This window comes from Rutidosis leptorrhynchoides, chromosome 7 (genome assembly GCF_046630445.1).
Source record: "Rutidosis leptorrhynchoides isolate AG116_Rl617_1_P2 chromosome 7, CSIRO_AGI_Rlap_v1, whole genome shotgun sequence".
Lineage (NCBI taxonomy): Eukaryota > Viridiplantae > Streptophyta > Magnoliopsida > Asterales > Asteraceae > Rutidosis > Rutidosis leptorrhynchoides.
The window spans coordinates 39,169,051-39,181,354 of record NC_092339.1 but is presented as its reverse complement, the minus strand read 5'-3'; the positions used below and the strand labels follow the sequence as shown (position 1 = coordinate 39,181,354).

The window sequence follows — 12,304 nt, the reverse complement described above, 5'->3', positions numbered from 1 at the left end:
ATCCGGTCCACTTGTAGATAATAATAATAACTAGTTGTGGAGCCCTCGCTTCGCGCAGAGGGCTCCGTTTTGAATGCGAGTTAAAAAAAAGTTTTGATCTAGAATTTTTTTGACATCTAACATTGAAGGGTTGTTCCTTTTGTGAAAGTTGATTCTTTAAGAATGTTTTTCGACATCTTTTGATAGCATTGAAGAGTTGTTCATTTTATGAAAGTGGCCTCTTTTATCGTTGAGGAAGAAAAAGAAAAAAAAGTTAGTTAATTTTTTTGTAAAAAAGAATTTATTTTGACATCTTTTGGTAACATTGAAGGGTTGGTTCTTTTACGAAAGTTGCTTATTTTATCGTTGGAGACAAAAAAAAAAAGTGAAATGATGAAAATACCCCTGATTAGTATTGGTGAATAGTGAAAAAGTGTTTTGTCTATTAGTATGTATATAAATAATAGTGATAAACACCGGATTAGTACAGATTCTAGAGATAAACCTAGACCTAGTACAGATCGACTAGAGCAGTCAAGGCCGAGCACAGACGTTAGAGAGAAGTCAAGGTCAAGTGTTGACCAAAGAGAAAAGTCAAAGAAGTGCGCGGAAAATGTTGGCAAGTCAACAAAAGTCATTAAGCAGCCTGAGAAAGCAAGAAACAGCATTGACCGGTTGGGCGTTTCACTCGTTAATTTTTTTTTTTTATTTTTTTTTTTTCACTCATGATATAATAATTGTATGGTGAGGTGATGGTGATTAATGTGATGAATGGTGTCAGGTTTGGAGGTATGATGCAATCAGCCGTGTTGTGCAATAATTATTTGTTTCAGACCGAATGGAGCAACTAGTCAAGGAAAATCATAATAACTTGTGCAATATTCATTGTTTCGTTCTCAAGATCGAGTGCAACTACTAAACTAGAACACTATTATCATAATTTAAAGTTATGGGGCGTACAAGAAAGTGAGAAATGATGTATGTTATTAATCTTGTTGATTGGGTGGAAGTTGGCAGGGACACGCTAACCCTGTGTGCCGTAGCACCCACCAATCCCACCCCGAAAGAGACCTGTGCCGGAAAATTACCTCCTCCCAGTTACCCACAGTGGCGGCAAGGCGATCTTTACCCCAGCTAGCTAGACCCCCGAAAGCACTTCACAAACCTCCCCCCGGAGGGAGAGATAATTCCATGCGGGGCGCCCAGACTGAGAATCGAACTTGCGCCTCTATTGGGTGGAAGCTTCCCCCACCGTGGGCCCAGGGATCAAAGGCATCGGGTACCACTGAGCTATAAGCTCGTTGGTTTAATCTTGTTGATTAGAGTTAGGTAGATAATGTATGTTATTAATTTTGGCCAAACCAAATATTTATTCATTTTCGTAAGCTCTTTATATTATTAGCACAACTTATAAATCTATCATCATGGCGTTGTATAATTTTAGATTACGGATTGATAATTTGAAAAGTAGATTTTTTTTTTTTTTTTTGGCATCACATAACATACCACATTTTGCATTTTGCAGTTGCACACGTATCTTAAGTTGCAGCTCCTACTGTAGTATCAGAATTGAAACTCATCTTTACAGAATGACAATTTCATGGAGAGCTAAAACTTAATTCGGATAAGCATACCTTTATTGACTATACATTGTTTTTTAAAAAAGTAGCAATATAAACTATAGGCAGAAATCATGAGTATGGTTATTCTAGAGATTTATGCTATAATATGACAATTATTGATGAATAAATCCACAATTACATAATAGTTACTATAAGTGATCCATTAGTACTACCTGCAGAAGCTGATTGAACATGTTTTGATGAAGCACAACCTTTGAGTGACTCATTGTCTGGTAACGCTTGCCACTTATCAATGTACGCCATCGAGTCCACATCTATGTTTGGAAGTTGGCGCTTTTCAAGTACGGTAAGGATGTTTTTCGATCTACCAAGAAGCTTAGCTGCAGCGCGGATACTTTGTTTCCTTTTTTCGATTGCATCGTGATGACACATCATAGTTACGACATGTGGTATGTTGGTAAAGCAAGCACATAACACATCTGCAATCACAATTGATATCCAATCAAAAAGCTCCTCATCATTCGGCCAACTTTCTTGCTTATGACAATAGAGCAATACGGTTTCACTAATTCTATACATGGAACTCGAAGCAATGAACTTGTGAAGTGAGCGATTCAGACTTTTAGATTTGCGGCTCTTGAACTGTATGACGTTTTGTACAGCCACATCACCTAACAACCGAAGAATCTCCTTTGATGTTTTTCCTTTGTAGGCCTTGTTTTTAAGATCAATCTGTAGCCACTTGCAATATACTTCAACTTCTGTCCACAAATGCGTAGATGCTTTTCTTGCGTCTGCCAAGTCACCATTTTCGTTGAGGTTTTCTTCTATATGTTTTACAATTTTGAGCCCTTCCCGCATACCAGAAAGTAACACCTTGACGCGACTATTTGCAACGTTAGGAAGTGCAATAGAAACAGCTGTTAATGTTACTAAAACTAGGCTCCAACAATTGTGGGCATTATCACCATGTAAAAGCGGGACTTGGTCGTTGTCAAATTCTACTACTCCGTTGAAATTCGTAGATTTGTTTAGTATCTTCATAAGATTCTTCGGTTCTTTCTTTTCAGATGTTTGAAGAAGTTTTGATATGGATCTAAGAATATTTGTTAATACTCTGTTTGAAAGTACCGCGTCCTCTTCAAATAGTAGCACATATCTCCTATATTCTTCCACCTCTGAATTCATGTTATTGTTCGATGCATTTGGCTTCCGAATGCACGTTTTCAACAATAATTTGCACGGATGCAAACAATAAGAGAAGACGATCAAAAAACATCTAGGAACCAGACATATCGTTTTACATATAACTGCAGCGAGTATTTGAAGAGCTATACAAATGTTCAAAATCAAGTTTTTGACTTCATGGAAAACCATTTTGCAATGGCGGCCTGGGATATTTGAACGAACATGAGTCCTTTTCAACTTTTGTAGTATTCGGATCCATTGTTTTTCAACTCTAAATACATTTATATGGTTCTTGCTCCACTTGTGAGAGAGGTTAAAATAACTAATGACACTAAAACATCTAAACATTGGTGCTATACTACCTACTAAAACACCAATTACTTGCACACTGACAATAGCTTTGATTGACCACTAATAATCAGAGTGTCCTAGGTATGAAAAATCGACATTAATCGAAAAAAGAATCATTGCTGCATAGAGAGCAACGGGTAAACATATAACACCCAAAGCAGAAGAAACTTGTGAACAAGCAATCACAAATTGGGGGTTACCTGCTTCTGCCATTATCCAATACTTGTTAACAATATGCACGAGTTCCTTATAAGAGAAATAAATCTCCTTATGATTTGAAGACAATCCATGCAACTCTTTATACTGTAGTTCAAAGATTCGTCTAGATTCTGGAACAGTTAAAGCCACGGAAAATGGAAATAGAGTAAATATCAAGGCTATCACGTTGGCTAAAAGAGATAAACCGTGTAGCAATTTGAATGCATACATTCACTATAATGGTGATAATGAGAATACCCAAGGCTATCATGTTGCCTAAAAGTTCTTTGTCACCCATAAGTCCTAAAGAAGGGAGAAAATTGGCTAACATGGTGAACAAGAAATAGATGCTATAATACTTGGCCACTAGATCGAAACTATCATTCTTGATAGTAGTTAGATCCAACGGTATCTTCATTGCTACGGCTATAATTGTAAGTGAAGCAGCATTGAGTGTGAAAAATTTGCATGGAAACCAAAGTTTCCCTTGTTTGAAGTCGTGGAAGGCGTCAGCTACCATGGCAAAAATGCAAACTAGAGATGCTATAACAACGTACAACCCCACCCACGGCATCGCATCCTCGGGAGTCTTCAAAAACATCCTTCTAAATTATAATCAAAAAATATATATATATATATGGAGTAAGGAATTACTTAATTCAGTTTTTTAAAAAAACAAGGCAGGGTTATACTTAAATAGTGATGAATAAGAGCTAGTTGATGCTTGATGTATACTAGAGATATTAACTTACAAGTTCATGGAAGGAGTGAATCAAGATTTTATTTTCTTATTTCATCCTTTTGTAAAATGTATCTTCTCTTTTCCCTTTCAAGGGCCAATATGGCATGCAAATTATTCAGCAAAGCTTGACCACAAGTAAACTAATAAAATGACATTTTTGAAATATCTCTCAAACTACTAATTTTATTTATTTATTTCAATTAAACTACAAAAAAATTATGACAAAGTATTAAAAATATCCAAAGATTTTAGATCAATGTGATAATATAAGTTATGATGTCATAAAATAGGTTCCCCTGCTACTGCGATTATTGCTTCTATTGAGAAGTATTTGTGGCATAAACTATGTGCCACAAAAGGTTCTTTAGTCTTCAATCACAATAAAAGAGGACAAGGTTCTTTAGTCTTTAGTCTTTAGTCTTTAGTCTTCAATCACTATAGTATTGAAGTTTGCAAGAGCGAAAAAGTTACATGAAAAGATTACGTGGTAGCACCTCTATTAAACTTTTCTTTCAATTTATTTGTAGGAAAGAAGTATTTGTTGACTCAATGTTAACTTTGTTTCATGTTGTGGGTAAGAAATGTGACCACAAACTAATATAAAGTAAATTTACTACAGTACGTAATTATTATAACTATATACTATGCATAAAACTGATCATAAAGGGTATAACTGATATTAACCATTTAATCTTTCTTAAAGAACTCGAGACACAAATTCAATTCGTCCACTGTAAGGTTATATGTCTAAAAGAAAGCACTAAGTTAGAAAAAAACTATGAAAAAACGGATCATATCCATTGAAGCTGATCATATCCATTATATGTCCCCATTGCGAGCATATAATCCGAAATTCAAACCATAAGGACCATCAATGACGAAAAAGAAGTACAGGGACCACCGGTGATTTTTGATACAAACCACAAAGATCATCCGTGATATTTTGTCTTTTTTTTTTTTCACTCATGATATAATTGTATGTTGATTAATGTGATGAATCATGAATCGTTGGCAGGTTTGGAGGTATGATGCGGTCTGCCGTATTGTGCAATATTGATTGTTTCAGGCCAACTGGTGCAACTGGTCAAGGATGATCATAATCTTTTGGCGGATAATGGCTGGGTATGTATTGGGGATTCGTTCCCGAGATCGTCTGCAACCTGAATGGCGGTATCGGAATTTAAAGTGACTGTATAAGAAAGAGAGAGATTGGAGAAATGATGTAATATTAATCTTGTTGCTTAGAGTTAGGTAGATAATGTTTGTTATTAATTTGGCTAAACCAAATATTTATATTCATATTCGTTAGCTCTTTATATCAATTGTCATGAATCAAGATTTGAGTAACATAATAGTTTTTTCTTTTTTAGATTATTATGTGTAACACTAGTAAGTTGTGTTAGTGTTATGCGAACCATGATTAACACTAGCACAACCTATAAATCTATCATCATGGCGTTGAATGATTTTAGATTATGGATTAATAATTTGCAAAATTGTATTTTTGGCATCACATTACATACCACATTTTGCAGTTCTTACTGTAGTATCACAATCACAATCGAAATTCATCTTTACAGAATGATCATGGCACAGAGCTAAAACTTAATGCAGATAAGCCTGAACACATATCTAAATTACGTTTGATAATTGCCATACAGATAATCAGTCTACACAGATATCAATTGAGTACCAAATGTAGAACTTATTTTAGATATCATGATAGGTATATATTGATGGGAAAATAATCACAACGGGCAATCTACAAAGCGGAAACAAACCCGTTTGACAAGCATTTCCCGACCCGTATGAACCCGTGAGGAAACTAACAAACAAGCTATATCAAAACCAACCTAAATCAGTCCCCAAATCTGTTCCAAATCAGTAGCTAAACAACAATCAAGCACACACTAAATATACGAGACTTTTTACGTGGAAAACCCCTCAAAATCGAGAGTAAAAACCACGGGACTCGTAAGCCACTTAAATTCCACTATCATCAACAAAGAGAGCAATACAATAATTCTTCTCTAGATCAACTAGAGGCATACAACATCATCATACTCTTGAACAACAATAATCAACAAGTATATGAAACAATTAATGACAAAAGAAGAATTTCATCACCCAAAATTCTGCTACTGTTCGACCTGATGTAACTCGAGCTACAGACCACTTGAGACGAATTCAACGGTTGAAAATGTTTGCACTGATGTCAGGAAGACACAGCCCAAAAATGAAGAAGATTCAACGGTCGGATCTCCGGGGATCGAAGATTTTCTGGCCTGCTGTCACTGTAGACGGGAATTGGGGTTTTGACTCTTTTTCTTGATCTCTCTGTGATCTTTCGTTCTCTCTTGATAATAAAACAGCTGCACCCAATTGAGATTTGAAATGCCCTCAAATGATTGACCAAGTCAACCAACATTTGGGCCTAATTTGTTGGGCCTTGGGCTTTGTTTTAATTTCCTCATATTTGAAAACTAAATAAAATACCCAACAAATCTCCCCCTTTTCAATTATGAGGAAAGAATCGCCATCCCGGCGTTCGAGCAACATACCTTGAGCTTCTCACTTGCTAAAGCCTTTGTGAACATGTCGGAACCATTATCATCGGTGTGAACTTTATCAAGTTCAAACGAACCATCTTCAAGACGTTCTCTAATCCAATGATATCGCACATCTATATGTTTTGTCCGCTTATGATACATAGAATTTCTAGCCAAATGAATCGCACTCTCATTATCACAAAGAACCACATATCGTGATTGCATAAATCCAAGGTCTTGTAGAAACCTTTTCATCCACAATAGTTCTTTGCACGCTTCTGTTGCTGCCATATACTCAGCCTCGGTCGTAGACAATGCAACACACTTTTGTAACCTTGATTGTCATGAAACTGCTCCCCCTGCGAAGGTCATCATGTATCCAGAAGTGGATTTCATGTTATCTTTGTTTCCTGCCATATCTGAGTCTGTATAACCCACAAGCATCGGCTTTCCATTTCCAAATGTGATACCTAACTTTGAAGTACCTCGTAAGTATCTCATAATCCATTTAACTGCTTCTCAATGCTTCTTACCCGGATTTGACATAAACCGACTAACAACACCTACCGCATGAGCTATATCAGGCCTAGTACACACCATAGCATACATCAAGCTACCAACCGCTGAAGCATATGGAACTTTATCCATCTCCTCAACATCCTCCTTTAAAGTAGGGCAATCTCTATCTGTTAGCTTAAAGTTGTTAGTAAGAGGGGAACTAACCACTTTGGCATTCTCCATGTTGAATCTACTAAGCACCTTTTCAATATATTGCTCTTGTGATATATGTAACGTCTTAGCACCTCTATCTCTAGAAATCCGAATACCAAGAATCTGTTTTGCTGGTCCCAAGTCTTTCATAGCAAAAGACTTGCTCAATTCTCGCTTCAACTGCGCAATTCTTTTAATATTTTTACCAACAATCAACATATCATCAACGTATAACAACAATATGATGAAATCATCATCACCAAACCTATGAAAGAAAACACAATGATCTGAAGTTGTCTTTCGGTAGCCTTGCTTTCCTATAACCGACTCAAACTTCTTATACCACTGTCTCGGTGCTTGCTTTAACCCATATAGACTTTTCTGAAGTCTACAAACATAATTTTCTTTACCCTTAACCCGAAAACCTTCAGGTTGCATCATGTAGATTTCCTTATCCAAATCACCGTGAAGAAAAGCAGTCTTGACGTCCATCTGTTCTACCTCAAGATCAAGACTAGCAGCTAACCCAAGAACCACTCGAATAGATCCCATCTTCACGACCGGAGAGAAAATCTCATCAAAATCAATACCCTTTTTCTGGCTGAATCCTTTAACGACTAACCTAGCTTTGTACCTTGGTTGTGAAGTAAGCTCATCTGTCTTCACTTTGAATACCCATTTGTTTCTCAAAGCTCTCTTGCCTTTAGGTAACTTCACCAGCTCATAAGTATTGTTCTCATGCAAAGAATTCATCTCATCTTGCATAGCTTCACCCCACTCTTTCTTATGCTCATCTTTCATTGCTTCTGAATAACATTCTGACTCTCCCCCATCAGTAACTAATACATACTCATCAGCAGAATATCTGACAGAATGATGACGGTCTCGGGTAGACCGCCTAAGTGGGACAAATGAGGGAATATCTGGTACTGGAATCTCTACCTGCTCCGGAGCATCATTATCATCAGTACCATGTTCATCATTCTGAACATCATCTCCAACATTTGAATCAACATGTTGTGGAGGAACTAGATCCAAATCAACAAGATCGGCATTGTGTTGAGGAACTGACTCTGTCTTCTCAACATCTTTCAACATTTGATCTTCTGAAAAAATAACATCTCTGCTTCGTACAAGTTTCTTTTGAACTGGATCATATAACCTGTACCCAAAATCATCTTCACCATAGCCGAGAAATACACATGGCTTAGTCTTCATATCAAGCTTTGACCTTTCATCTTTAGGAACATGAACAAATGCTTTACATCCAAAGACTCGTAAATGATGGTAAGAAACATCTTTGCAGCTCCAAACCCTGTTAGGAACATCAAAACGCAAAGGAACACAAGGGGTTAGATTAATAATATGAACTGCCGTATTTAAAGCCTCACCCCAAAAGGAATCGGACAACCCTACATGTGAAAGCAAACATCTAACTCTCTCAACCAAAGTTCTGTTCATCCTCTCTGCTAAGCCATTCAACTGAGGTGTCTTTGGTGGAGTCTTTTGATGCCGAATACCATTCTCCTTACAGTAAGCATCAAATCTGCCAATGTATTCACCGCCATTATCAGTCCGAATACACTTGAGTTTCTTCCCCGTTTGCCTTTCAACTAGTGCATGAAATTCCTTGAACTTCTCAAATACTTGATCTTTTGACTTTAAGGTGTATACCCACACCTTCCTGGAATGATCATCAATGAATGTAACAAAGTAGGAGCATCCACCAAGTGTTCTAGTCTTCATAGGCCCACAAACATCCGAATGAACTAGATCAAGTACGTTCTCCATTCGAAAAGGAGAATGACTCTTAAACACAACTCTGGTCAGTTTTTCTGCCAAACAGTGAGAACACTTACTCAAATTAATATCATTAACACCCGACAACACATTCTTCTTAAACAAGATAGACATCCCCTTTTCACTCATGTGGCCAAGTCTTTTATGCATCAACTCGGTAGAATCAACATTGTCCACTGCGTTAACAATGTTCTGGATGATCTTTGGACGCGTGATGTATAATCTTGAGTCTTTCTTGCCTCTTCCCACTATCATAGAACCAAGAGTTAGTTTCCAAATACCATTACCAAAACCGCTATGATAACCATCATCATCAAGAATGCCTGTTGAAATGACATTAAGTCTCATATCCGGAACATGTTTTACATTATGCAAAACCAACTCCATCCCCGTGTCAAATTTCAAACAAACATCTCCAATACCAACGATTTTTGATAACCCGGCATTACCCATCCTAGCAAATCCATAGTCACCAGGAGTGTAAGATGAGTAGTGGTCTCTACATGTTGCAACATGACATGTAGCACCACTATCAACAATCCAACCCGTGTCATCATGAGTAAGATTAATCATATCATAATCAATACAAACAAAGAATTTATCCGTAATAGTGTTAACTTCAACCTTATCATCATCACCACCATCACTTTTCTTTTGTTTATTCTTGTCATATGCCTTTTTCTTCTCATTCTTCAACTTTGGACAATACCACTTTGTGTGCCCCTTTTCATGACAATTATAACACTCAACATTAGCAAATTTACCTTTGCGTGAGCTGATACGATGATTGCCTCTTTTACCCTGACCTCTACTATGACTTCTCCCCCGCGTTTCTGTGACCAAGATATCTGACTGTGAAGAGGAACCTTGTGACTTTCTTCTCATCTCTTCATTCAAAATACTACCCTTAGCCAATTCCATGGTGATAGTACCATTCGGTGCAGAGTTGGACAAAGATGCCCTAAAAGTCTCCCAAGAGTCCGGTAATGTACCAAGTAACCAGAGACCCTGAATCTCATCCTCAAACTTGATACCCATACCTGCAAGCTGATTTATAATACCCTGATATGCATTTAGGTGATCTGTAATAGGAGTCCCATCATGATACTTCAAAGCCATCATCTGCTTAATTAAGAACAACTTGTTATTCCCAGTCTTTCGTTCATATAACTGCTCAAGCTTTTTCCATAAGGCTTTAGCATCAGTCTCCCCAGTAATATGATTTACAACATTATCATCAACCCACTGCCGAATATACCCACATACTTGTCTATGCAAAATTTTTCATTGAGCATCAGATTTTTCCTCAGGTTTATCCTCAGTAAAAACAGGCAAATAATAATCTTTCACATAAAGAAGATCCTCCATCTTGCCTTTCCAAACATGATAATTTGAACCATTTAAACTAATCATTTTACTTGTATTAGCTTCCATCTTTCACACAAGTCAAATCAAATAACCTAGCTCTTGATACCAATTTGATGGAAAAATAATCACAACGGGCAATCTACAAAGCGGAAACAAACCCGTTTGACAAGCATTTCCCTACCCGTATGAACCCGTGAGGAAACTAACAAACAAGCTATATCAAAACCAACCTAAATCAGTCCCCAAATCTGTTCCAAATCAGTAGCTAAACAACAATCAAGCACACACTAAATATACGAGACTTTTTACGTGGAAAACCCCTCAAAATCGAGAGTAAAAACCACGGGACTCGTAAGCCACTTAAATTCCACCATCATCAACAAAGAGAGCAATACAATAATTCTTCTCTAGATCAACTAGAGGCATACAACATCATCATACTCTTGAACAACAATAATCAACAAGTATATGAAACAATTAAAGACAAAAGAAGAATTTCATCACCAAAATTCTGCTACTGTTCGACCTGCTGTAACTCGAGCTACAGACCACTTGAGACGAATTCAACGGTTGAAAATGTTGGCACTGATGTCAGGAAGACACAGCCCAAAAATGAAGAAGATTCAACGGTCGGATCTCCGGAGATCGAAGGTTTTCTGGCCTGCTGTCACTGTAGACGGGAATTGGGGTTTTGACTCTTTTTCTTGATCTCTCTGTGATCTTTCTTTCTCTCTTGATAATAAAACAGCTGCACCCAATTGAGATTTGAAATGCCCTCAAATGATTGACCAAGTCAACCAACATTTGGGCCTAATTTGTTAGGCCTTGGGCTTGGTTTTAATTTCCTCATATTTGAAAACTAAATAAAATACCCAACATATATAGTACATATAATATACTCTGTAACAAATCTACACAGAGCTCCAAATTTTGGTCAACTGATGTGGCAATATAAAGGGAAATTGTTCAAAATACACTTTTTTTTAAGGCTTCAAACAAAATACACTTTTTTAAAAAAAATTGTCTTTTTACACCATTCGGTAGACGGATTTTCGTCTACCACCTTTATCTGTCGTCTACTACCATTTTTACAAAGTAGTCGACGGTGAGATAAAGGTGGTAGATGAATTCCCGTCTACCGGCAGGGTTAGTAGACAGCGAGAACAAAGCAGTAGACAGACATTTACAAAGTAGTCGACCGTCTACTGCCTTGTTGTTGCTGTCTACTGCCTTGTTCTTACTGTCTACTGCCTTGTTAGTGTCTTCCGTCTACCACCTTTATCTGTCGTCTACTACCATTTTTACAAAGTAGTCGACGGTGAGATAAAGGTGGTAGACGAATTCCAGTCTACTGGCAGGGTTAGTAGACAGCGAGAACAAAGCAGTAGACAGACATTTACAAAGTAGTCGACTGTCTACTACCTTGTTGTTACTGTCTACTGCCTTGTTGTTGCTGTCTACTGCCTTGTTAGTGTCTGTCTACAGCAACAACAAGGCAGTAGACGGTCGACTACTTTGTAAATGTCTGTCTATTGCTTTGTTCTCGCTGTCTACCAACCCTGCCAGTAGACGGGAATTCGTCTACCACCTTTATCTCACCGTCGACTACTTTGTAAAAATGGTAGTAGACGACAGATAAAGGTGGTAGACGGAAATCCGTCTACCGAATGGTGTAAAAAGACAATTTTTTAAAAAAAAAATGTATTTTGTTTGAAGCCTTAAAAAAAGTGTATTTTGAACAATTACCCCAATATAAATACAGGCGGAAATCACGAGTAAGGTTATTCTAGATATTTATGCTATAATATGAGAAGTTTTAATGAACAGATCCACAC

The 12,304-nt window shown here is 37.2% G+C and overlaps 1 protein-coding gene across 1 annotated transcript; it reads right to left on the bottom strand.

Moving 5' to 3' along the window:
• Positions 1–1,736: 1,736 nt before the first annotated feature.
• LOC139859120 (uncharacterized) lies at positions 1,737–2,750 on the bottom strand. Its single transcript, XM_071847927.1, has one exon. It carries the CDS (start codon positions 2,748–2,750, stop codon positions 1,737–1,739), a length of 1,014 nt encoding a protein of 337 aa, XP_071704028.1.
• Positions 2,751–12,304: the final 9,554 nt, after the last annotated feature.

Bases quoted from the DNA above. Each gene is read 5' to 3' on its own strand.
- LOC139859120 (XM_071847927.1), bottom strand. From the start codon at position 2,750: ATGAATTCAGAGGTGGAAGAATATAGGAGATATGTGCTACTATTTGAA.